The sequence below is a fragment of the Aspergillus tubingensis genome, assembly GCF_013340325.1.
Source record: "Aspergillus tubingensis WU-2223L DNA, scaffold_7, whole genome shotgun sequence".
In the NCBI taxonomy this organism is placed as follows: Eukaryota; Fungi; Ascomycota; class Eurotiomycetes; order Eurotiales; family Aspergillaceae; genus Aspergillus; species Aspergillus tubingensis.
Window position 1 is genome coordinate 860,919 of NW_023336281.1, and position 25,768 is coordinate 886,686.

At 51.8% G+C, this 25,768-nt stretch overlaps 9 protein-coding genes across 9 annotated transcripts; 5 read left to right on the plus strand and 4 right to left on the minus strand.

Annotated features, from left to right (window-relative positions):
- Nucleotides 1-934: 934 nt before the first annotated feature.
- On the minus strand, nucleotides 935-5,670 carry AtWU_05256 (GTP-Rho binding exocyst subunit SEC3; the record flags this gene model as incomplete). The annotated part of the gene is made up of 4 exons (XM_035500366.1): nucleotides 935-1,853; nucleotides 1,909-3,026; nucleotides 3,101-5,394; nucleotides 5,472-5,670. The coding sequence occupies 4 exons, from the start codon at nucleotides 5,668-5,670 to the stop codon at nucleotides 935-937; spliced, it is 4,530 nt and encodes a 1,509-aa protein (XP_035356259.1).
- Nucleotides 5,671-9,063: 3,393 nt separating this feature from the next.
- On the minus strand, nucleotides 9,064-10,038 carry AtWU_05257 (short-chain dehydrogenase; the record flags this gene model as incomplete). The annotated part of the gene is made up of 1 exon (XM_035500367.1): nucleotides 9,064-10,038. One exon carries the CDS (start codon nucleotides 10,036-10,038, stop codon nucleotides 9,064-9,066), a length of 975 nt encoding a protein of 324 aa, XP_035356260.1.
- A 305-nt stretch (nucleotides 10,039-10,343) lies between these two features.
- Nucleotides 10,344-11,870, plus strand: AtWU_05258 (Yip1 domain family protein; the record flags this gene model as incomplete). Its single annotated transcript, XM_035500368.1, has 1 exon — nucleotides 10,344-11,870. The coding sequence occupies one exon, from the start codon at nucleotides 10,344-10,346 to the stop codon at nucleotides 11,868-11,870; it is 1,527 nt and encodes a 508-aa protein (XP_035356261.1).
- A 460-nt stretch (nucleotides 11,871-12,330) lies between these two features.
- On the plus strand, nucleotides 12,331-13,572 carry AtWU_05259 (nucleolar and coiled-body phosphoprotein 1 family protein; the record flags this gene model as incomplete). Its single annotated transcript, XM_035500369.1, has 2 exons — nucleotides 12,331-12,390; nucleotides 12,460-13,572. The coding sequence occupies 2 exons, from the start codon at nucleotides 12,331-12,333 to the stop codon at nucleotides 13,570-13,572; spliced, it is 1,173 nt and encodes a 390-aa protein (XP_035356262.1).
- Nucleotides 13,573-14,206: 634 nt separating this feature from the next.
- AtWU_05260 (F-box/WD repeat-containing protein) lies at nucleotides 14,207-16,092 on the minus strand (the record flags this gene model as incomplete). Its single annotated transcript, XM_035500370.1, has 2 exons — nucleotides 14,207-14,966; nucleotides 15,017-16,092. 2 exons carry the CDS (start codon nucleotides 16,090-16,092, stop codon nucleotides 14,207-14,209), a joined length of 1,836 nt encoding a protein of 611 aa, XP_035356263.1.
- Nucleotides 16,093-17,003: 911 nt separating this feature from the next.
- Nucleotides 17,004-18,709, plus strand: AtWU_05261 (cytochrome P450; the record flags this gene model as incomplete). Its single annotated transcript, XM_035500371.1, has 3 exons — nucleotides 17,004-17,335; nucleotides 17,404-18,512; nucleotides 18,570-18,709. 3 exons carry the CDS (start codon nucleotides 17,004-17,006, stop codon nucleotides 18,707-18,709), a joined length of 1,581 nt encoding a protein of 526 aa, XP_035356264.1.
- Nucleotides 18,710-19,183: 474 nt separating this feature from the next.
- Nucleotides 19,184-19,670, minus strand: AtWU_05262 (mitochondrial 37S ribosomal protein mS37; the record flags this gene model as incomplete). Its single annotated transcript, XM_035500372.1, has 3 exons — nucleotides 19,184-19,282; nucleotides 19,389-19,468; nucleotides 19,544-19,670. The coding sequence occupies 3 exons, from the start codon at nucleotides 19,668-19,670 to the stop codon at nucleotides 19,184-19,186; spliced, it is 306 nt and encodes a 101-aa protein (XP_035356265.1).
- Nucleotides 19,671-20,174: 504 nt separating this feature from the next.
- On the plus strand, nucleotides 20,175-21,577 carry AtWU_05263 (DnaJ family domain-containing protein; the record flags this gene model as incomplete). The annotated part of the gene is made up of 2 exons (XM_035500373.1): nucleotides 20,175-20,333; nucleotides 20,393-21,577. The coding sequence occupies 2 exons, from the start codon at nucleotides 20,175-20,177 to the stop codon at nucleotides 21,575-21,577; spliced, it is 1,344 nt and encodes a 447-aa protein (XP_035356266.1).
- A 2,328-nt stretch (nucleotides 21,578-23,905) lies between these two features.
- AtWU_05264 (uncharacterized protein) lies at nucleotides 23,906-25,300 on the plus strand (the record flags this gene model as incomplete). Its single annotated transcript, XM_035500374.1, has 1 exon — nucleotides 23,906-25,300. The coding sequence occupies one exon, from the start codon at nucleotides 23,906-23,908 to the stop codon at nucleotides 25,298-25,300; it is 1,395 nt and encodes a 464-aa protein (XP_035356267.1).
- Nucleotides 25,301-25,768: the final 468 nt, after the last annotated feature.

Consider the following 25,768-nt stretch of genomic DNA (forward strand, 5'->3'; position numbering starts at 1 on the left):
CCAGACCGGCCCCGACCGTCAATAGATGGTTGTCTTAATCCTTCTCTTATTATCCATCTTATATTTAGATGATCAACTCGCTGATTACTTGTTACAAAGTAGATACTAGTTAGCTAGCTAGGCACGGAGCCAGGCTGACATGTTAATACATCCAGCACAGACCCAGCGCGTGGTCCCCCTGAATCCAGGGCTATAAAACCCAACTAAACTAACAACTAGATAAGTACTAAAAAAGGTTTGAGATGGAGTCGGAGCATCTGCCCGCTGACTGGTCTATCCGGCTGGGCCGCTAAATTGGTCTCCCTCGCTTTTCTTTTTTGAGAGGCGTTTCTCTGTCCCTCTTGGGTGATGATCTGCCGGTTGCCAGTATCGGTTCCTTCATCGTTCATCATTACTCTCTACACTGATGTAGAGTAGACTAGCTAGCTAACGTTACTCCACGCTCCGGTTATCCCCCAATATTATAGATGCCAATCTTATGGGCCATCCCTTCATATGCAATGGGGTTCTCTTTCTATTCTTTCGCCTCACTTGACAACCGGTACAGCGCCCGCGCTGGATCGTAATCTTCTTAACGCTGCTTCCCGTTCCTCTCTCAACGTCGTTTACTCTTTCGTCCCACCAGAGCAAATGCAGTGCGACCTTAGCAGTCAGGTTACCAATTACCTTCCTCCCCTTCATTGATCACGGGCTATAGATACATCAACTGGTATAGGTACTTAAGACAGAAAGCAAGAAGTGAAGAACACAGAAAAAAAAAATGCAAATATCCAACCCATGCGCCCGTCTTATGATGCGCAAAAAGAACAAAAGTCCTATCATATCCACTTCATCCAGACAACCTTGCCTTTGATAGGCGGTCGTCATGATGCGGGGATAGACCCTGAAAGGGACTCTGGCCACACGAGTCAGACAAGGAAAGAGACACCGCTCTTCACCTCTGGAACATGGCAATGGCGTCCTCCTTGCGCCATTCGAGCTCCAACTGGCCTTCGTACACCGCATCAACAACGCGCCGGGTCCGATCGTACGCTTCCCCATACCGACCCTCGCACTCCCGGAGTACCTTCAACACCAAGCTCCGACTCAGGCCGGGGTCGTCCGCGTCACCGAAATGCTTCTCGACCCGCTTCTTCAACATTTCAATCCCTCGCCGAATTTCCTTGGCATCATATGTCGCCAACACCTTCTTCGCCACCGATCGGGAGTGGCTAGGTCGGCTGGCAATATCGGCGGGGTTGATGCCCGTCGCCACTAGATTCTCCACTGACTCAATAAACTCTAGCAGCTTGCCCAGTGGTCGGTGAATGATGGAGTCGAGGTAGAGTTTCATATGCTCCTGCATGTCTTGGTGCGCCCGATCGCGCCACCGCTCCAGGACGGGGAGGCTCCGGACATCGACCTCCTCGATGTAGTGGTTCATGTTCTCAATGAGGAGAATGTGGTAATTTAAGATTTCCTTATCTTCCGGGTCTCCCGAAGTCGCAGCCGCTCCCGTGGGTTGGCCCGGCGCCTCCTTGGCGATGAACTTGAGCGACTCCCACATGGCGCGGTTGATGCGATCGTAGGCTTCGTTTACGTTGACGCGGATGTCGTAGAACTCTTGCGAAAGCATGTTCTCCACGGCCGTGGAGAAGTGGGGGAAGACACGCATAAATGAGATCACTCCTTTACGCTTGTTCACCTTGACCTTGGTCTCCTCGATGCCTCGAATCTGCTCGTCGACAAACCGATTGAAGAGGCCAAGCAACCGGGAATGGAGTTTTTGAAGAGAGTGGATAATAAAGTCCTGGTTGGTGTCATCAAACTCGGAAATAGCCTTCTCAATGGCCAGCAATATTCCAATTCCTTGTCTACATGATAAAGTCAGTCTGTAGTCTTTTGACAAGCGCACAGGAGTCAACTTACAGTGGGTCAGCTCTGATGGCCCAGTCCACAAGGTTTTGCATATCGGTCGGCCAAAACGCGAAAAGTTCGTCCATGATCTGCTCAACTTTCTTGGCCATCGCTCGGTCGGGGTCGTGCAGCTGTTTGGAGCCGAAACTGGGTATCCTGCGCTCATCCGGAGCGCCTGACATAACCAGGTCTGGAAAGTCGACCGTTGAAAGCGAGTTGAGATGGAAGAAGTAGACGATAAAATTCTGCTCTTCCGAGATCATATGCAGGGTCTCTTGAAGCGTCCCCCCAAAAGCTTCGAATGGCTCCAGCTTGCCATGTTGCTTTTCCCCTGAGGGAAGCCTAAGACCTGCTGCAGCTCTAATGGTCTTGCCTCGTCGCACGGTGAGTTTGCGCGCCGCCATGGTGATTCCTTCAGACTCCTTCTCCTTCTCTTGGTGAGTAAAGAGGAGTTCCTGCTCCTCTCCACTAGGCTTCCTCGCCGCCTTCTTCCAAGCCAGGTTGTTGTCTCGGAAATCATTTTGGTAAGGGTGTTTGGCCTGCTGTTCATACAGGTTGATGAGCGCGTGCCACTCCCCAGAACTAACTTCCCGAGCGAAGAGGATTACAGCATGATACTGCCACAATTCACGACGGCAGTAGCCACGGGCTTCGCTGTCGAGCTTCAGGGGGTCCTTTCGACCATTGGCAGCCGCATCAATCCTCTTTTGTTCCGCAACCTTGTATGCAATAGCCATGAATTGCTTCAGTCGTTGCAAGAACACACGAGCATGTGTGCGATACTCTTCCTTCTTTTCTTTAATCGCACGCATTTGGCCGATTTCTGTGTCGGCATACACGCCCAGGCTGCCATGGTCTCCAGCCGCATCGGCAAGCCGCCTCTTGTTATGCCAGATGTCAGAATCAATCATCAACATCGCTTTGTACAACGTAGATAAGGCGAGTTCGGTGTCTCGGAGGCCATCGGGATTGCTCAATGACGACTCCTTCAAGGCACGAACGTCGTCTGAGGAAATGGAAAGAGTCTTGAGTAGGTTTTGTAGCTCGTTCTGAAGCAGTTTTTGATTGGCTGTTTGCACCTGTAGACCCTGGGATTGCGTTTCGATATAAGCCACGTCATCGTTGAGAGTCTGTTACCTCCGTTAGCATACAACCGAAGTGGCCGAGGCGATGGAATAGGGCCAGGAAAGGCCTGCAAACTTACGTTGAGCTCATGGGAATACAAAGTAAGGAGATTGTCCAGCTCTTCACACTCCACGATCGTCTTGTCGATGAGTTTTGCAAGTTGGTCGATCTTGCCCTCCTGCTGTTCGAGGTTACCAAGCCAGCTGGTAGCCTCTACACGGCCAATCTCTCGGCGGATGTCTGCCTCCAAATCTTCAATCTTCTTTTCGTCTCCTAGTCGTCCGTTCCAGCCTAGGTCAGTCAAGATATCGTCAAAGTCAATGCCACGCCCTTCAAGAACACTAGGGTTGAGTCCGAGCGCTTGACAGTACTTGATCGTGTTATCCTCATGACGCCTGCGGCGGCGATCATGGGGCGAAGGAGACACGGATCTCGATCTTTCTGTATCAACTTTTACAGAAGCTCTTGATGTATCTCTTGGCTCTGCGAGTACCTCAGTCGAACCGACCGTAGGTTCTTCGGGCGCAGGTTGAGTCACTTCAACTGCGGGTGGCTCCATCCTGGGGGGTTCGGAAGGAGGCTGCACAGCTGGCGCTGCTGGCGGTGCCAGTGGCGCTGGCGGTTGCACCTCCTTCTCAGGGGATGAAGATACAACTGGGGGAGTCTCTGCTTCCGGTGTCGCAGGAGAAGTCACCGTATTCTCGCTGTTAGTCCGAAGCAAAAACGGAGCAGGCACCACGCTGGTAATCCCATCCGGCTCATCAGCGGCAGCCTTCTGCTTTTTCGCAGCTGCTAGAAGCCTCTCACCAGCACCACCAGGCCTCGGCTTGAAGGCCCCATGAGCAGTGGCAGCTTTGCGGAATGCGCTTGCAACATCCTTAGTCTGCTTCTTCTTGATCATCGGGCCAAGCCCAGGACGGTGTGCATCGGGATCATTTTCTTCCACAGGCTCAGTGGCCTCCAGATCACTAGGAGGCGGTGGTACTGCAGCTGCAGCAGTCTCTGCTATCGGCTGAATCGGCTCTGGATCCTTTGTCAAAACTGGCAGTGTCGGAGCTGTGGGCACCGGCGCCTCAGCAGACTCGACGGTTGGTGGGGGTTTGCTAAATCCTGAAGAGCCTGGCGTGAGTGCTGCTGGAACCTCGACGGCGGGGGTATTGATGGGGTTGCTCGGGGGCTCAGGCTCCTGTCGCTCTGCTCGTGCGGGCGAGCCAATGGGCTTTTCGGCTGCTTCCCTCAAGGGCGATCTGGGGCCCACGCTGCTACCCGGACTATGCATGAAAGTGAGATTTTCTCCAGAAACCGACCCAGGTGTAGTCGGACGAAGACCGTCTGTACTGCGGCTGGGATGGAGATCCTGGGTACGAAGCGTAGGTCTGGACTCAGGACCTTTCCGCCCGTCGCGTGAGGATGGTGGTCGGGAGTCAGGGAGGGGACTCCCCGACCTGGCGTCTTCAAAATTGCCATTCGACCGTTCCCGCTGACCGGCAACAGGAGCGGCCTGCAAACTAGAGGGATAGTCCCTATTCCTCGGTTCCGGGGGAGATATTATGGGCACCTTGGGCACTCTGGGATCCGCGGCAAGACGTTCGGCTGCACGAGGAGGTGGCTGTTCGCGCTGGTCAGGAGGCATTGGCGGGGCGTGTTGAGGCGGACTAAACGGAGGAGTACCGCTTTTACCAGACTGGCCAGTAGACGGTCTCCCCATCTGATCACGACTTCTTTGCGCTCGTAGGGCATGTTCCTCAGATGGTGGTGGCGGTGGTCGTCGTGGTCCATCGCGACTGGGCGCACGGCTGGAATACGGCGACTGAGGCCGGCTGCCTTGTGAAGAGGGAGGCCGCGGGGGAGGCAGGGTCACATCGGGACGCGGAGGACCAGGAGGAGGGCCTTTCGGGGCTGGCGGACCTGCAGCTGATGCACCAGCAAGCAGCTGTCGTTCACGCTCATCGAAGCCGATCAGAGTCGGTACCTTGCCGCCAGTGTATTTTCTGTAGATCTTAACGAGGCTGCCTATGAAAAAATCCTTCTCTTTGGAGGTCCGTGCATGCCAGTAATAAGGCTTTCCAACAGTGACGATGAATCCAACATTGGCAGCCCACTGCTTGTGTTGTTGTTCTAACGGCGTGCTCGGGACCAAGGCGTTGTAAGACTGGATGGAGGAGAGGTCATCCAACATCCATGTCTTGCCGATAGAGAACGAGCCATCATTGTTCTCGCGCGCCTTGTGCATGCGCACTCTTCCTGACCGTCTCACAGCGACAATGATCACACGAGGTTTCTTGTTCTCGGGCGGCGAATTGGGTGGAGCGGGGGTGGACGGGTATGCCGCATCTTCCAAAATGCGGACATGTGTTATGTAGGACTCGACCACTAGAAGGAAGGAGTAAGGGAAAGAAGTCAACACCGGACACCTTTTTAGAAGAGGAGCGCGAGAGAAATGTTCATACACGAGCCATCGCTGTCTTTCTTGCCAAAACAGCTATGAATGATCCGCCGCTTCTCATCCTCGAATTTCTCGGCCCTCGACATCGAGGCATCCCCGGGGCCGGCGTTACCGCCATTGCGACTATCACCAGCTCGACGAGGATCTCTTTGAGGGGGCATCTCGCCGGGCGGGGGACCCCGCATGCGGTCACGACTACTCATGGTTGCTAATCGATCTCCGAAAGCCTGGATCACTCAGGAGGTGTTCGGGAATCAAGTGGACATGATCGGGAAGACGGGGGCAGGGATCACACGGGGCGCGCGCCGTGGGCGAGGACTGGGATGGTCAGTCAATCGATAGGCTCCAACGAGCAAGATCGTGATTCATTCAAAAAGCAAGTAGATCGGTAGAAGGCGACGCCATACACGATTTGGCGCAGAACCGAGTTCCAAAACCGACGGAAGGTGGAGGAGGAGGGAACCAGAGAGGTGGGATTAGGTCATTCCTTAGCCACTAAGCTACCGTTAACTTGGGAGGGTGTGAGAGCATGGGCTGGCGGCTGCGGATACGGCACGGAACTTAGTCTCGGCGGAGGTGGCAGTGGTTACGATGCAATTGTAGTCGCACTCCTCTCTAGGATCGATGATGCGAAAAGTGGGCTAGCTATATGCTAGGATTATTGACTGTAGTTCTGCAATTAGGAGAGTTACAGGGATTCCTCCTGAGTAGATCCCCTATATGCCATCCGACAACTTTTGAGCTCGTACAACATAATTATGTAAGCACATAGAGGCGTTTGCATTAAGCGGGCACGATCCACTCCGGTTGCCTGTGCATAAGCAACTGTCTTACTGTCATGCAGGGTGGTCGAGTCCAATTTTGGATCCAGTTTAACCTCACTTCTCGTCTCAAGGAATCAATTGCGAGAATTGCCCATCTGCAGTACTGACTTCAAAATGCTTCATATATAGGTATCTAAGATACTAATGATGGTAGCAAGCACAGGAGATCGAATATCACTGCAATTCTGTATATAGATTGGCTCTCTAACAACAGGCTGGTATTATACAGTCTTCCTTATACAGCTCAGTTACACTATTTCACTCATCAGGCACTCGTGCCATCCCAGTCTGTCCGTCATGAAGAAATTCAATTTCCTGTGGTAGAGCAACAACGAAGTTTGTCAGCGGACTAAACCCACTACATGAACGGAGAAGGAACTAAGAATTACATACCGGACCGGTGAACGTCCTCCTCTTTCCTCCCCACCACCCAAGAGCAATCAAAGCAACAAACCCTGCGAGTACTACACTCACATAATTCATGTCGTGCACCGTGGTAGGTAATCGGAGAGGAAGACAAAAGAACACCAATATGACTGCCACCCAGAGAACAGCAACCGCATTGCAGAAGGGTCCAATGTACTTTCCCAATGCGAAAGTTCTTCTCGGAAGCACAGCTTCACGTCCACGAAGCAGCACAATTCCTTGCGGGATAACATAGCAAATGTTAAGTGCAATAATGACTATCGATATAAGGCTGTTGAATGCTGATGCTGAGCCAATGTATATCAGTCCGTATAGGCAGATGAACACACAACAACCCAGTGTGGCGTTCAACGGCATCTCGTTCGTGATCCTAACGAAGAATGAGGAATAAGGAAGACCGCCAGCTCGGGCAAACGTGTATGCAAGTCGTCCCGCTGTCAGTATACAAGAAAATTCGGCCGCGCAATAGAAGAATATAACCCATGCAGTGAAAAGAGTGGCCACAGCTGCACTGGATGTTGCTTGCAAGTATGCCGTATAGATGGGGATTGAAGAAGATGCAACGGCACTAAGATCGTTTGTGCAGAAAAGAATGGTGATTGAGTATGGAATACAGGTTACCATGCCAGTCAGCACGGTAGACATCATCGCCCGGGGGATATTGCGACCTGGCTCTGGGACTTCCTTTTCGATGACCAACCGTTAGCAGCGAGCTGCAGAACGTAGCCATATGGCAGCAGAGAAACTCACATCGGCTATCTGGGTAATGCTATCGACTGTTATGTATGCGTACATGCAAGTCCCAGCTCCTATCATGAAGGCTGTCCCGTCACTCCAGCCTGTATTATTTTCATAGACAAAGGATATAGTGTGCGCGGACTGTTTGTGATCTTGCATTGCTAACACCGTTATGAAACTGGCACTGAATGTGAGCAAGCTTAAGGTGAGGATAGAGTCCTCTATTAAAGGAATAACACGAGGCAGAAAACACACAACCATAGTTGAGAGGAGAACGATCAGAAGATAGATGAGGTAGATTGTCCAGGCAGCTTCTGTGAAGCTTGGATGGTGGACAGTCACCAGACCACTGATCATTTGTGCTTCTCAACAGATTTTTCAGCGATCATACCTAGAAGAATTCATGTGAAGGAAGGAGGGACGACTTACCACAGACTATTCCGTTGGATGTAGACACCGTGCACCAGGAAATCATAGTCAACCAGCCAACAACGAAGGAAACCACGGCACGGTGCTTGGGCGCCGAAGCCATGAAAGCAAAATGGAATGGCCCTCCGCTAGTGGGAAATGCAGACGCCAACTCCGCAAGGCCAGCAGCTATGGACGGACAGGATATTAATGCCTTTCTCATTAATAGGGCAGGGCGGGTTTACTGATAAAACAACAAGCTATCGAAGCAACAACAAGGCCAAAGAAAGCCGTTGGGCTCCCTCCCATCACCAAAGGTATCGATAGGATACCCGCGTAACCAGCCCATGAGTTGGTAATGCTGTATCCCAAGGCCAAGGTTGACAAAAAAGAGAATTGACGAGGAAGTTCGGCACGGGCAGTGCCAGGGCTCTCGATATGAGACATCTCGGCAGCTGCATTCTGAACCCCAATGGAGAAGAATCAGCAAAGAAATCTTTCGTGCTATGATATAGGCAGAATCTAAGGAACACCACATGACTAAATAGATCGTAAGTATACATATAAGGTTCATTTTAAGTTAGAGTAACGACTAGTTACAGGTAATGCACTTACCCGTGGTACGCAACCCGAACTGCAGAGGCAGTTGTCCACCCGCTAACGAACAAAACGGAGGTTATTATGTTCTAAGCATTGAAACTGCCCGCACATCACAGTAAAGATCTTTGAACAGAATGTGGCAGTGATTGACGTGTTTAATGTATTACGTTTGGGTTCGTCGCACGGACAGGCATGCAGCTTACTTTGCCTGCGTATTTCCTATTCCCTTACTGGGAACCGTAAACAGACTGAAGATAAGCCTCCACTCGTTCCTTATAACACGGAGTTCCTAAAGATTTTGGTCATTGTCTTCACGCGGGAATAGAAAATCTCCGAAGTCGCACCTCGGAGCTTACCGTCTAGGGCACGTGTACTGTGTGGTGAGATTAATTTCGCAATGTCGCACATTACATCGATGTACCTTAGTGTTGATTGAACGGAATCCAGTCAAATTACGTTCATGGTAAGGGTAATATAAGAGGAAAGATTTATTGGAATAGTCAAAGCGTAGACACTGAGATCCAAGAAGCAAGTATCAGATTACAACCCCCACACCAACAGTGAAACCAGAAGACAAACCAAGCCCAACACACATATAGACTAATCCGTCAACGAAAATCGCGCGACTTCTTCTTTCGTAGAGGCAACATTCCTTACAGTCCAATCCCACAAGTCATCCTGCTTGCTCAGATTATAACTCTCCTCACTCGAGCGGATCTGCTCCCTCCCCTCATAATAAACCCCACTACTCAACAAAGCCTCCTTACCACTAGCCAACCAAGCCAACGTAGCCCCCGACACCTGTGGCAACCTGATATTCGGTGTTCCCAGCAACACACGCAGAAGCGGAATGACGCGAGGGAGAATCACATGCCAGAGAAAGCGCACGACTGGGTTCGCTTCACGGACCAGCCCAGTCCCAGGCATAAGACCAGGATCAAACGCAACAACGGTCCACGAATTAATCCTTGCATCTTTCGACTCATTGAGACGCCGATGCAGCGCGTACACCCAAAGAACGTTTGCAAGCTTGCTGGTTGAGTAACGCTGGCGGCCGGGATTCTGGGCTGTGATTTTGGTCGGATGAGCGAGCTCCTCCGCACTGGTGTACTTTGCGTCGGGCAGGCCGGTCTTTTGTGCGGGATCGTGTGTGCCGCTGGAGGTAACTACTATCCTTGCGGTGTGGGCGAGGTGGGGGACCAGCAGTGAGAATAATAGGGCGTGGCCGATGTGGTTGATCGCGAAGGTTTTTTCGTATCCATCTACTGTGTATTCGACGGGTCCGGGGAACTGTAGGCCTGCGTTGAGGAGGAGGTACTGGATGGGAGGGTATTTGTTGGTTTCCCATTGTTGGACGAAGGATCGGATCTGGGATAGGTCGGAGAGGTCGAGTCGGAGGTAGTTGACGTTGTTTTGGCCCAGGAGTTTGTTGATAGAGCCGGTGGCATCTTGAGAGTCGGATCGAGATGCGATTATTACTTGATAGTTGGGGAACTGGCGCGCGAGTTCTATGGTGCAGTAGTAGCCTAGACCGGCGGTACCTCCGGTGATGAGGATACTGCGTGAATAGGACATGATTGTGGATAGGAGGGATGAGTTTGGTCTCTTTTCGTAACGAGACGGGCTGAAGCCATATTTATGTCCCAATATCTCGGTGTTAGGAACGGAGATATGCAATCCATGCCTTTTGCACTATGATCCTTCTAGGGTTGGATGAGGCAGCAATGTTCCGCTTCGGGAATAGCGGGAACGGCACCGTCGATATCTCGAGGCGCCAGTCTGGACCGGCCAGTCATCTATAAGAAGGCCATGAATGAAAGGATCAGGGGAAAATCGTCGCTGCCGTTCCATGCTAGTTGCTCGTGACAGCTGTGGCCGAGATGGGCTTGGATGCAAACATTGTATCTCCGTCTCAGCCGGATGACCCTGACCCGTCCCAGCTGCTGCACTATCTTCCGGATTACGAGGTTGTCATTTGCAGTACCTGCCGATATGCCGTCCAGCCTCATGGGATCTTGCGTCATCTGAAAGAGATTCATCGAATCCTCCGTGGCCGCCGGCGGAAGTATTCTCATTACGTTGCCAGCTTGTGCCTTAGAGAGCCAAACGACGTCGTACCTCCCAGTGGTGCTGATAAGTTTCCGGTCCCGCACCTACCGGTCGAGCCCGGTCTTCGATGCCAGGCAGCTGGCTGCATGTATCTATGTGCTTCTAACAAGCGCATGCAGTCCCACTGGAGGACTGTGCATGGACGAAAAGGCGATTGCACCACAGACTGGCGTCCGGTTCCCCTGCAGACTTTCTTCCGTGGCAATCACCTACGGTATTTCACTTCTGTGGGCGCAAAGTCGAATAATGAATTGATAGGAGATAAGCTCCATGCAGGCCTGGACTCCATGGATTCTGCCCTTCTGGACCACTACCTCCAACACACATACCATAGTTTCACCACCAACGAAGAAACAGATAGGATATGGCGCTCGATTGTCCCGGGGCTAGCACACCAGAATGTGTTCCTTCTGCATGGCCTGCTAGCCTGCACAAGCTTGCACAGAGCACACATGAGCTCTGGGCATGCGGACCAGGAAAAGGCATTTCTTCTAAGAGCCTACCACCATCAGGGCATTGCTCTCCCGCAGTTTCGGTACGCTATCAAGCATCCTAAGGCGGACAATTGCCATGCCATTCTGGTATTTGCATATCTGCTAGTGGTATATTCTTTTGCCGCTGATCAACCTGGGTGCTCAGACTCAAACTTGAGCGAGGACTCGTTGCTTCTAGTGGATCGGAATGATGGCGAAGGCACCGAGCCTGATAGCATTCTTTGCAAGTGGCTATACTTTCTTCGCGCTGGTTGCTCTATGCTGTGTGAGGTATGGGAGCAGTTGAACGAGGGACCCGTCAGAGCACTTTCGGAGGCCTGGGACATTGATTTGGGTTACGACCCAGAACCCTCATATTTGACACTTCTCTTGTCAGTGATCCCAAATAAGGCAACCGCCACACAAAGCACTGGCGATACAAATGAGACGACTCTCGTTTGGCCCGAAGATGTGACAGCCATTTATCAAGAGGCTGCCATTGTTTTGTGCCGATCATTTGCGTACGTGCGTGCCCACCGCGGACTACTTACTACCTGGGACGTTCTCCGCATATGGCCCATGGAAGTGTCGCTAGAATACATGGCTCTTCTCCACCAACGGCACCCTGGCGCACTTATATTGCTAGCGTACTATTGTGTCCTGTTGAAGCAGATGGAGAGACACTGGTACTTCGAAGGGCGCGCGGCAATGCTAATTCGCGCCATTCAGAGACACTTGAAGCCGGAGTGGCATATTTTTATCCGGGAGCCATTGCATATGGTTGTAGGAGTACCTGATGGTGGCCATTTCCTTGAGAAGATTTAGCTATCTCTACAGGCAATTCGGGGAGCATTCCGTGTCGGACAACGTAGTAGTTTCGGTATTGCTTCCACCAGCGGATTATACCGTTCACAGGACGAGCCGCTGAGGAGCCATATGGAAGGTTAGCACATCAGGATTTACCCTCCCGGCGAGTCAATACATCGACTTGACTTTGACTTCATTATCAATGAGTATACTTGAGAGAATCAATCCAGCCTTTGGTCCAGAATCTCCAGTGCCTGGCACGTGACCGTATTGTCTCACGGAACCATAATCACGTGAGCCCCACGTAAAAAGTCAGCCGAGCAATCACGGACCGCGCCCGACTGACCGCCTTTGATGTCTTTGTGCTGTTTTTTCCTTCCTTTTTTTTTTCTGCCTTCGCCGATAAAGGGAAACTCGAAAACATCCAAGTCAATCTTTTCATTTTCACAGTTTGCAGCGTTTGTGCCAGACAATCATCATGGCCGGTCAGAAATCCAAGCAGGCGAAGCCCGCCAAGGTGTCCAAGAGCAAGGAGACTGTAAGGCAAACCGACCGACATTCTTACTGTATAGATAGGCAATACTGACCAAGTTCATGAATCAACCAGCCTGCTCCTCCCGCTCAACTCGTCGCCGCGATCAGCGCTTTCCTGAGCGAATCTGGTCTGTCCAAGACCAAGGACGCTTTCACCAAAGAACTCTCCAGCAAGTCGATCGACTCTGATGCGAAGAACGTGCCGTCCCTGCTCGAACTCTACCAGTCTTGGGAAAAGTCCTCCGAGAAGTCCTCCGGTTCTAGCTCTTCGGACAGCGAGAGCGACAGTGAGAGTGAGAGTGGAAGCGAGAGCGATAGCGAGAGCAGTGATAGCAGCTCCGACGAGTCCAGCGATTCTGATGTCGAGATGAACGACAAGTCCGAGTCCGACAGCGACAGCGACTCCGACGAGGAGGAGGAGAAGAAGAAGCCCGCTGCCCCTGCTGCCAAGTCCCAGGGCACCAAGCGCAAGGCCGAGTCCAGCTCCTCCGAGTCTGATTCCGAATCTGAGTCTGACGAGGCCCCGAAGTCGAAGAAGACCAAGGTGACTTCCGCCAAGGAGGAGTCTTCTGACTCGGACTCCTCTGACTCTGAATCCGACTCTTCCTCTTCCTCTTCCGAGTCTGAAGTGTCCTCCGACTCCGACTCCTCTAGCGATGACTCCAGCTCCTCTTCTGAGTCTGATTCCGACTCCGACTCTGATTCGGACTCTGACTCTTCCTCCGACGAGGACGACAAGAAGGCCGACAAGAAGGCCCTGAAGGCTGCTACCAAGACCCCTCTGCCTCCGTCCGACTCTAGCTCCAGCGGCTCTTCCTCGTCTTCCTCCTCCGACTCCGACACCACCGGAACCGTCAGCAACTCCGACTCTGCCGCCAAAGAGCAGTCCCAGTCTGCCCAGACTTCCGCATCTAGCAGCGCCAGCCCTGCTCCCGGCAACGCCCCCCAGAAGAAGAAGCACACCGGTGCTCGCCCCACTCCTCTGGCGCAGCTGAGCGAGGGTCCCACCGACCACTACCTCTCGAACGACTACGTTCCCTACGCCTACGCCGAGAAGGCCTGGCAGGATCTGTCGGTCACCCGCGGCAAGGGCTTCACCAAGGAGAAGAACAAGAAGAAGCGCGGCTCTTACCGTGGTGGTCCCATCGACATCTCGGGCGGCAAGTCTTTCAAGTTCGATGACTAGATCCGCGATACTATCTTAGAGATGGAGACCAGTCTTGCCTCTTAATATAGGGGACCACTCAAGCATACCTACAGCTTTTACATGCTCGAAACAAAATGGGTATTCAAAAAGTTCTATTCGCTTATGATTCCATCCATATAGACCTATATGCAGCCTAGATGGGTCATTGAATCATTTTCTACAGCAAGGCGCTACTGGAGCCCGGTCGGATTGCTTTTCTTGCAGCTTTTCTTTTGCTTTTTGCTTCACGCTTCTTCACCTGTATGTACTATCTACTTGCATCATCTAGATCTTAGAGATGTTATAAACATGTATTCAGATATCCTTGCTTTTCAATTTTAACCCTAGCCTTTGAAGTAATCGTACATGCTGGTAGGTCGTAAATAGCCTCTTGCTATGCTCAATTCAAATTTATCCTGGAATCCTGCCATGCAATCAGTCCCCAAATCCAGCTGAAGGACCCGTAACCAGTCCAAATGCATAGCTCATGCGAATCTAGTTAAACCAGTCGCCTTTTGAAACGTCTCCAAACAACCCAACACCGGTAAACAACATTCAGTACACACCACACCATAGACAAGCCCTATTGTCCCTTCCTCTCACTTTTTACCCAACACCCTCTCCATACCACCAACTACTCAACCAAATCATCAACCCGTCTCCAGGACCCCGACTTCTCCAACCTCTCCCACCTGCGATCCCACCCCGTAACCTCCTCCGCAAGACGATCCTCCACCCCGACGGACCCAAACGGCTGCTGCTTGCGCAAAGTGATAGAAGACGTGGTATCCTCAGGGCGCTCGTAGCCCGATAACTCAAGAACTTTATCCGCGGCACGGGTGTGCGCAACAGTGCTGTCGAGACCTACGTCGTTAGAGAGCAGGAGTGGGTCCCGATACCAGTCCTGACAAGGGCCGAAGAGGTCATCCGTGGAGGCGAAGTCAAGGCGAACGACGCCGTCCGCGACACCGGTGTAGATGGTTGGTGAAGAGGGGGAGGGAGAACTCATGCTGTAGATTGCGCCGCGGTAGGAACGGGTGTTGTGGCGGCGACGGCCTTGGGTGCGGCTAGATGGTGGGTGGGCGGAGAGGAAGATGGAGATGTCTTTGCGGGGAAAGGTGATGCTATTGTTGGTGGAAGTGAGGGAGAGGTTTGAGAGGCTGTTTACGATTGGTTTGTTGTTGTTGGGAAGGGTTTGAGAAGGGCGGGCATCGCGGTAGCTGTATGTTTCGTTCTTTGGCATACGCAGGTCAAAGATCTTGACTAGAGCGTCACCGCCGGAGCCGACGACGAAGCGGTCGTGTCCGAAGGGGTGGACACAGTAGATGGGGTTTTGGTCTGTGGTATCACGGTAAACCTTTTCGTATTCGTCGTTTGAACGGAGGTCGTGCAGTCTGAGCTTGTTAGCATAAGGGTGGAATGATGGGAGTGGATGTGATTGTACCTGACGGCTCTATCGCCCCAGGCTGCGAGGAAGACTTGGCCGGTGGGATCTAGGGGAGAAATGGCGTTGACATTGGGTCTGATGGGCCTATGAAGATTGACTCGCTCGAAGTCCACTAACTCCGCATCGAGCTCACGAATGGGTGATAGACCTTGCGGTGTAATGGTGGAGATAATCACCGCTTCGTGGGCGCTTCCTGTGCCGACTGCGAAGAGTGTAGGTGAAAGGAACTTGTGGTACGTGTGGCGAGAACTTATGCTTGAATCGTCGCCAGTGTCGGCATTGAGACGAGCGAATGGCTGGACTATCTCTTCTCCCGAAGTGGTAGTGAAGAAAGATATCGACCCGTCGCTCAGATGGGCAGATAAGATTGGGTCCTTTCCGTCACTCATATCTGTTCGCTCAATGCCTAGTCCGGAGGTCATGAACCGCTGCTTGTATACATGAGACGCGCTATTAGGGTCGATCGAGAGATGGAAAAGCTCTCCGCGCACTCGTGCAACGACTATATGTTCAGTCTCGGGGTCCTTGGAAGGGTGCTCAGGACGTAGAAGATGGACACCACATATGTCATCATGGCTGCTGATGTCGTCGAGATCGTTGAAGACAACCCATTTCCCTTTCGAATTGGGACCAGGTTCGGCAATGCGCAGAACTAGTTCGTCTGCCGCGCCCCATGCAAGGACCTCCTTTCGATCATTCCACGAAGGGCTATTCCAGACTTCATACGAGTCCAGAGCAGGGCGATATCCATGAGTAGGGTTGTCCCCTCGTGTGGAACTATGGGATCCGACCTTGACTGCTTCTGCGGCTGGAACGACGAATCTACCGATAACTGCATGTTTGTCTAATGCTCTAGACCGAGATGTGAGTGCCTGGGCTGCTTCTCTCCAGGTTTCGGGAGTTTCCACTCCAGGGAACTTGGTCTCAACAAAGGTTCTAAATATGCGCCAGTCTTGAGCACCGACAACATGTCGCAAACGCCAACAGGTCATTGATAGGTTCACCAACGCGCTGGCAGATGGCAAATAGCTTGCAATAAGCTGTATGATTTCTGGAGGAAGCTGAGCAAGCATGTTGAGGGTCAGGATGTCAGATTAAGACTGTCTTATATGCTCAAGTAGATGATTCACAGGGATGACGTAAAAATCTCTGGCGTCACACGTGTCAGTTAAGTGAGTTGCTAAGATTCACGAGAATGTAAAGGAAGATTCACACATTTAGTGATCTAAACAACAACAAGGGAATGCTCTAGGAAAGGCGAGGTGGTGGTGGTGGCATGAAGGATTCGCCATGGCGATTCAAGACATTGTGCGCCCCGTCCGATCTATCGCCGCGGTAATCTGCAGAGTGCGTGAGGCCATCAACGTGACCTGTGTATCAACATTCTTTGTTGTATATATGTTCGCTAAGCCTGGGAATAGGCCAGTGAAAAGTTGACACCCCAAATATGAATTCTAGAAGCTATGCTGTGGTAGATGGCACAGAATATTTGATGTGGATGGTGGAGGAACAGTGGCTGGAGAGCCTTATGTCATCCGGTACTTATCTTATCGGCTCCTCGGCTCTTCCTTTGGTACTTATCGGCAATCCAGACTTTCTGAGTGGTGGAAGCCAATTATCTTCATGAGGAGTTGGAGAAGCTGGAGATAGACGATGTTACCCCATCATTCGGTGACTCAGGCTCTTCGGCTATATATCTGGGCCTATCCAGGGCTTCGGTATGCCTCTTCCATCTATTCTGGTGCTTGTTCCTCCTCTGCGTGGCGTACACCTCTACCCTAGTCCTGTGGCTCCTTTATAGTAGCTCTTTATTGACCATTTGCCTGGTACGCCAGGCATTGGGATTGCGGAGTTGTCCGAAACTTACTTTGTTGCTCATATGACATCTTGTGGATTTCGGAATCTTTCAGCTCGGCGTTGAGGATATTTACATCCTCCACTTGTGCATCAGCTCAAACAATCATATCTTGACGCACTAGGCAACATGGCGGTCTCTGCCGTTACTCTCGCGGCAACCAGCTTTTGTATCCTACTACTGGCATACAAACTGATTATATACCCAGTCTTTCTCTCCCCATTGTCGAAGATACCCAATGCACACTGGTCAGCTCCAATCTCGCCGGTATGGATTATCTGGAGACGGTATAGGGCACAGAATAACCGGACCATCCAATCCGCACATGAAAGACTAGGACCTATTGTCCGGCTTGCACCATCGGAAGTTTCCGTCAACTGCGTCGATGGGGGCATCAAGTCTATCTACACGGGTGGGTATGAGAAACACGAATGGTACCCTCGTGTCTTTGGCTCTTTTGGGTAAGCGTAGCCCCTACAGCGACTGCATGCGACGACTATACTGACATGTGTAATCTGCATAATGGTAGAACCGTTAGCATGTTCACCATGACAAACAACAAATCCCACTCCACCCGCAAAAGGATGCTGTCCAACATATACAGCAAGTCATTCTTGCAGTCCTCACCCCATATCCACCTCATCTCCGAGACAATCCTGCTTGATCGCCTCCTCCCCATCATCCAAGATGCCGCCTCCTCAGGCTCGCCCATTGAAATGCACGACCTCGACCAGGGCATCACAATGGACTTCGTCTCCGCCTATCTCTACGGCCTAGCCAACGGGACCAACTTCCTTCAAGACGAAGCTTTCCGCCGCAAGACTCTCCGCCTTTACCAAAGCAGGAAGCCCTTCGAATTTTACCACCAAGAAGTCCCCAACCTCGTCTCATGGGCCAAGCGTCTCGGCCTCCGCTTAATCCCCAAATGGTGCGACGAAGCTAACGAAGTCCTCGACGCCTGGGGTCTATCCTTCTGCGACAAAGCAGACGAATGCCTCACCTCGACCCAGCTCAACACAGAACCCATGGTCTACAAGCAACTCAAACAAAGCATATCCAAACAGCTCCCGCCCAAAGAATCATCGTCCTACTCCAAGCTCATCGAGCAACAACGCCTCGACATCGCCTGCGAACTCTACGACCACCTCACAGCCGGCCACGAAACCAGCGCCGTAGCCCTGACCTACCTCTTCTGGGAACTCTCCAAGCACCCGGACCTCCAGTCCTCTCTCCGCAAGGAGCTTCACACCCTAGAACCTAAGATCCTGTACCCCCGTCCATCATCCTCTCGAGACCTCCCCACCCCCAAATCCATCGACTCTTTACTCCTCCTCGACGCTATCGTAACAGAGACCCTACGCCTGCATGCGCCAATCCCCGGTATCCAGCCCCGAGTCACCCCGTCCTCCGGATGCACACTAGTCGGGTATAGCGATATCCCCGGAAACACGCGGGTCAGTGCGCAGGCGTACTCGCTTCATCGCAACCCGGAGGTCTTTCCGGAGCCGGAGACGTGGCAGCCGAAGCGGTGGCTGAAGGATTGTAATTCGTCGGAGGAGTTGGAGGAAAGAAGACGCTGGTTTTGGGCGTTTGGGAGTGGGGGGAGAATGTGCGTGGGAAGTAATTTGGCTTTGCAGGGTATGTATACCGTTTATGGAGTGGTTGATGAGATGAAGCTGACCAGTTATTCTACAGAGATGAAATTGGTAGTCGCGGCGATCTATACCAATTATACGACGGCTATCATTGATGAAGAGGATATTGAGGCTATTGATGCGTATACTGTCAAGCCGAAGGGAGAGAAGCTGGTCTTGAAGTTTGAGTCTGTTGCGTAGGTTCTATGTTTTCTTTCCGGTAGCTATTCTAGTATATAGTTTATGATCATCCTGTTTTACTTCATTATTATTCTGCAACCCCAATAGTCAAAACTACCGAGCATTATACGATACCACCAAAATAACCTCGAAAATGATTGATAACATACAACATCCACATAATAATATACAAAAAAAAACGAACCCTCCCGCCTACCCTCAACACAGAATCAAAACTGATGCGGTAGGTAGTCGATATTACAAACCCAAAACTCCAAATAATAAAAACAATTTTCTCTCTCTCCCCTCCGCGAAGAAATTCTTCACTTCCATACCACCCCACCGTCTACTCATCCATCATATCAGGCCAGACAAGACAAAGAGCGAGAGTTCGACGACGGTAGGTAGTAGGTAAATCATATGCCCGTATGCAACCGCTCGAAATATGGTATTGAATCACACGCAAATAATGTAGTGTATATATGGTTTGGCAATTTAACCCAACACACCGTCCTTCTTCTTGGGACCGACGACCTTGGGGAACATTCTCATGAGGTGGTAGTTGATGGGGTTGCGCTTCTGGGACTTGGGTTTCTATGTGGTGGAAAAGGTATGGTTAGCACGGTCCAGAATCCATATTATGATCCAACATCGAGATATTTCCAGCGGAAAAGAGTGGTAAAGAGTGGAGGGAACGTACAGGAGCATCCATGCAAGATCTCAATTGTTGTTCGAGAACGGCGCATCCCTCGTGGGTGTAGCCCTGGGATGCCCAGCAGCCTGATCGAGTTCATATAATATTAGCCATATGCTTTAAACCACACCGATCTCCGTAGGGAATGTTGCATAACTCACTCAGCATAGACGACATCACCGCAACGCAGGTATTCGGCTCATTGGTGTTCGGACGCCGGACGCGCAGGTGAGGGATGGACTGCAGACGGACCGGGTTAAGGCGGGTAGAGACAGCTTTCGCGGGCATGGTTGCAATTGGTATCTTTAAATTCTCTCAAAAACAAAAAGGTACAAGGAAGGGAGGGGGGGAGATAGCGACAACGGCAGCCGAGTGACGATGCGGACAAACCAAAAGTTGACTGAAGGCTTCGGAGGTGCCAAGACTTTTTCGGCGATTTGCCCGCCGCGGAAGTTGTCTGGCTGATGTAATCACCGCGGCGAGTTCACGCTGATAACTAACCTGGTTTGCCTCTGCTTCTTCAGCTTTTACTATATTGGAAGATTGCTTTTGAAACGCTGATCGGAGACAGAAATGAGCAGAAGGCATGTGAGCGCTTTTTACACTAATACGGTCGCTCCGGTATGTGCGCCGAAACGTCAGGTTATACCCTCATCGAGATGCTTCTCTGTTGGGAGCGTGCGGCGAACTGCGGCAGGTTCGAAATCGGAAGAACAACATGAGGATACAAGGGCACAGGAAGGGAAGAAAGATGATGAAGAACAAGGGGCTATGGCGCGGCGACTGTCGGAAATGACAGAGCAGGCTATGCTGGAAGGAGGTCGGTCCGCGCAGAGGAACATGCAACAGGCGGGGTTCTCGGACGAGCTGAAGCAACAGCTGGAGGAGAGGGTGGCGGCGGCAGCTTTCAAGAATGAGTACGCGGCCGCGCACTCTATCGTTGATATGCCGGTATGCTTGCTATACACGTATCGCAGTTTTGATGGCAATCGGTTACTGACAAGTCTCAGTCAAGCGCAGGTCAAGGAACACGAGACATCGCAAGCGCCCAGGCATGGACCGGAACAGAAACCACCCACGACATCACATTACGAATGTTGGACGACTCCAAGAAACGCATACGCACACCATACAAGATCCCCCAGCCAAACCCGGTCGACATGCGAATCAGCCCGAAGCCCAAAGATTCCACTGGCGTGCGTCTAGCGAAAGCCCGAGAGCGCACGGCAACATATTCTCTGAGCCAGAGTGAGGGGATCTCCGAGGATGAACGCGAAGCTATGCGCCGAGAGATGCGGGAACGGTTCTCCCCCGGGGCACGACCTATGCCGGCCACGCTGCAGGGGTTATCGGCGCTTGCGAACGAGCGGATCGAGGATGCGATGGCGCGTGGTCAGTTCAACAGGATAAAGAGGGGCAAGGGTGTGAATACGGAGACGGATCACCGAGCCAATAGTCCGTTCATCGATACGACCGAGTACTTCATGAACAAGATGATCCAGAAGCAGGAGATCGTGCCGCCGTGGATCGAGAAACAACAGGACCTAGCTAGGGAGGTTGATCGGTTCCGGTCACGTCTAAGGGCAGAGTGGCGACGACATGCAGCCCGGCTGATCGCCAGCGAAGGAGGGTCTCTGGATGTGCAGATGAGACGGGCAGATGCATATGCCGCAGCGGAGGCTCGACTGGCAGAAAGGGCCAAGATAGAGAAGATGTTCCGCGAGAGCGATAGTGCGAGTGATGCTGGAGGGCTGGACTCTTCAGACGGAGCTACGCAGAGCTCTGATAGTGCGGTATCAGAGCCGCAAGAGGATAAAGAGCCTGTGCCCTATGTTACGCCTCTGCGTGATCCGCAATATATGAACACGGAGCGTTCGTTTCTTGAACTGACAATCAAGAATCTCAATGCACTTACTCGGACTTACAATCTTCAGGCTCCTCCGGTGGCACAGAAGCCATACCTCAACCTTGAGCGTGAGCTAGCTGCATGTTATGCGGAAGTGGCTCCAAGCTTGGCGGAGGAAATCAAGCGGCGTGCAACTGAACGAGCTCGTCCAAGGAACTCGGGGCCTCAAGCGGCGAACATCTTGGAGTCTCTGAGCACATCGAGTAAGGTGCGTGTATATGAGGAGGATCAGGCAAAGGGCTATGGGTTCAAAGAATTCTGGCGCGATCTGTTCTCGAAGAAGGAATAGACAGTCAGGGGCCGGCCTTGTATATAATAAAGACGATGCGCTGTGTATGATACTACCTGCATAATAGATACTATGAATGATTCCTATGACCAAAAGACAAGGTATCTATCTAACGCGACGTTATCCATTCCAGCTAACAATATCCCACGATTCAACCAATACCAAGCATCAAAGTCCCCGTCTCAACACTTACTACAAGACTGCTACTTATAAATGTCATCACAGCATCATCGTCAACGACCCCATCCAACCCAAGTCTTCAAAGGCGGCGGCAGCGCCAATTTCTTAACCTGTACCTCAAGCGCCACACCGTGTACAACCCAAAAATCCAGACGATCGCCAACAACACATCAATCGCTGTCTCGAGAATCCTCAGTACCAATAATATTTGACCATACCACCAGGACTGCATCGCGTGATGTCTAAGATAAAGTCCCAGTAGCCAAGAAGCAAAGCTGCATACGAGTGCGACTGTTGAGACGAGGAGAGCATCTCTAAACCAGTCTTCCCTCGTCGAATGGTATATTCCCTCTGGTGTGCGGAGTACCCGATGCAAAGGCAACTTCATTCCATACCAAGCGCTAGCGTAGCAGAACATGATGAATATCATTAGTAGTACGGCGCCCAGCTCATCGCGTGTGCTTCTCCGCGGCGAGTTGGCCAGTGCGCGCTTTGTGATTGTGGTGTTGGTCTCGAACGACCGCTTGAGTAGTGATGTGTTTCGGTTTAGTGGTGTTGTGAAGTCGGACCAGGAGGTATTGAAATGGCCTTGGGGTTCTGCTGCTTGGGCCATATCGGAATGAGTGATGGGGATGATGCTGCTCAGGTAGGTCTCGGTAATTGTGTTGCTGGGTGAATGGTAAGTACCTCTTTGACTAGCGCTAGGACAGTATGTTCTTTAGGTATTATGGATATTGATCTCGAAAGAGTGTGTGGCTATGTTTCAGCGATGTGCGCCAACGATAATATGATGGAGAAGAGAAATTTGTCCCTGTCACGGATAAGTATGCACAAAACGCACATTACTGACCATCATGGGGAGTAGCCAGCAAGTTGCGCCTTCCCAATATGAGCTGAGCATAGAAATTGGCTTGAGTAGGACCAACGCGTATGATGATGCTGCCCCAAACGATAGATATAGGCTATGTGACTTCATTTATCGCCATCATAGCTTCCGCCAATTGACCTCGCCTGGTCCCGCTGGACATGATCGGTCAGTACCAAATGTGGTGAGTTGTTGTTGCTCATGCTCAACTGTCGAGACTAGACTTAGAGCCTTTGATGACTGCTTTTCCAGCTTTCAATACTATCAGAAGCATGTTTTGAGAATAGATGGTATCCACGGGTCTTAGGGGGGATAGTGTGCGAGGGGAGGGAGGAGAAAGAAAGTGAGAGACAAGACCACAAGACCAGTCCTTAGAACTCTCAGTAGGTCGATAACCTCGTTCTCAATCTTGGTCTATCATCACTCACGAGGGTCTCTGTTAACTTCTGACTAAGAGCATACTAAAACTGCGCTCTTAGGGCTCATCTACACGACAGTGACCCCCATACTATACATCTGGTTGACTGAAACATGCGTTCAACATGTCGCAAGACCAGTAGCCCACTCGGCTTCAATACAAAACACGAAAGTACCAATGGCGACGTTTGTAATATCCTTTTTACCAGTCAGAGCAACTTCAGAAATTACTTAGTGGAGAACATCTCGTCAGCAACATGAAGCTGCCGTTGCAATTCGCACGTCCACGGGCTGATCAAACCGACAACCAACCATCGAGTGGTGATTATTTGCATTTAGCAAGGGCTTTTAGGTTTGCTAGAATCCGTTCTCAAAGCAGCTTGTCTGATAAGGTAGTCAGCGGAAATGACTCGGACTTGGTTCAAGCTGTGACTCGACAGCAGTGATGCTTGCATACAGCGGGATGTGCTTGAAACAGACCCTGTAGTTTGCTCCGGGCACAGACAAACCCTATCCAATACATGCCGCTACCGTCTGTCACAAAGCGCTAAATTAGCGGGAATTGATTCGAGCATAACTGCCAGTAGTCAACCGCCCGATGTGATGGAGTGTGCCGTGCATGCAGGGCCGGCGCGTAAATTGACCAACGACCGACGAGGGACGGCCGTCGCAGCAGATCACCTCTTCACACCATCACATCAACTCCCCCAGGCCTCTCAATATACCGCTCCTCCCCTCTTTTCCTCCATCATGTCTCTTCCATTGCGCAAGGATTTGCAGCCTCCAGACCAGATTCGATATGTCTGCAGGTGCTACTTAATCGTCACCTTGTCTGCAGTCACAAAGCTTCATCTCGGCCTCAAATAATGCCCTATCTGCTATTCTTTGCGCTCCTTCCCCGCCTCATTACTGCTGGCTCAGTATCAAAGGAGCAGTTGAACCCTGTCCGTCGAAACAGCTATCCCATCACTCCAGCCGTGGACGAGTCGCTCCTGGCCATCCAGATCGGAGGCATCGTCGGTGCATACGTGATCTTCGTTGCTGTACTTCTTTCGCTGCTCCTCTTCGTGGGCCGCCGTCTGCGACGAGCCGTCCTCTCCTCCAACTACTCGCTCCACGTCGAGATGATGAAGCCTGTGAAGCCACCTCCCAGCATGGACCCCAGTCCCGTCACCCCGATCTCCGTCAACCTGCCCAGCCCGGGCCCTCGAAGCTTCAGCCGGTCCTGGAGTAGCCTCGGCAAGGGCTCTCGCTCCCACGCCTCAGGGACCACCACCAGCGTCGCCACGATCGACGAATCCGTCGTAGCAACTGACCGCCAGCGTGCTCAGGAGGACTTGGAGATGCTCTATGCCGCCGTGATGGAGCATGACGCACAGAAAGAAGCTGCCGCCGCAGCTCGGGGTGCCAACCAGGACTCCTCCGATGGAGACGAAGCTGTAGCAGAAGCAGCAGCAGAGAAAGAGATCCCCTCTCCAGACAGCATCCCCACGAATCCATTCACAGATCGCTCCTCTCACGTCTCCTCCAACAACTCCCCACTGAGCCCGCGGTCCAGCGGCCGGCTATCCCGCATCTCCTCCCTTTCGCTGTTCAACCTCAAGTCGCAGAACCAGCAGCAATCATCAAGCAGCAACAGCAGCAAACTGCGTTCTCCACGACCCTTCCCTCTTCGCAAACTCTCGATCTCCTCCCCTGTCGCCTCCCCATCCTACCAGGCCGATCAACCCCCCTTAACCCCAAGACACTACAATCCTCCACCCCGACCCCCTGCACCTCCTCTCCCAGTAGCAACACCTGCAATGACTGCACAAAAGCAGCAACAACCATCCCTACCCCAAATCAACACCCAACCTCCTCCCCTCCCAACTCCCCGTCTCGAGCCACCCCGCGCCAAAGAAAGATCCCCCCGCGGGCCCGTTCCTCCTCCCCTAACCCTAACCACGCCGACGGGGAGCAACACAACCCACCACGGACGCAGTCCATCATCATCGCTACCCTTCCGTGATGCTTACCCGCTACAGAGCGCGCCAGCCACGAAACTCACGGTGCTGGAGAGGCCGATGAAACAGCTGAATGGGCCGAGGACGGGCATGCCGACGCCGTATAGTCCGTACATGCCATTTACGCCGGTGACGCCGTTGACACCCAGCTCGATGATTACGAAGAGGCAAAGACGAAGGGCGGAGAAGGAGAGCGGGTTGAAAGTGTTGAATGAGGATGATTTGGTCAGGGATGACGGGGATATGTGGGGGTATTAGCTTCTTCTATTCATTTTTCTCTGATTGGGTTCTTCCTGTGATTCTTTTCTCTTATGACTATAGGGTGAGTGGGGTATACGGTGATGATGTTCCGGGAATTATACTGCTTCTCTGGTTATGTGGTATGTGGTTATGCTTGGTTTATGAATATACGAGTATTTATTCGATTTATGTTGAATGGTCATGTTATCATTATTTGGATGGTCAAATTGCCTGCTTGATAGGAGAAAGAAAGGTGGCCGGCTCGCCCGTGGGTCACCGCACCACACCTCTCCTTCCGTTGATGGCACAGTAGTAGTAAAAGAAACTGACTTCCATCCTCCTTTCAAACACTTGACTCACTGCCCATATTCTAGCAACTCTCAATTAACTCAGCTCAGGATTTCAAAATATTTTATCTCTTGTAGGCTTTTACAGTACATAAGAGAGAATCATTCGATTTCTGCAGGAATCCACCACAGTAGTAAG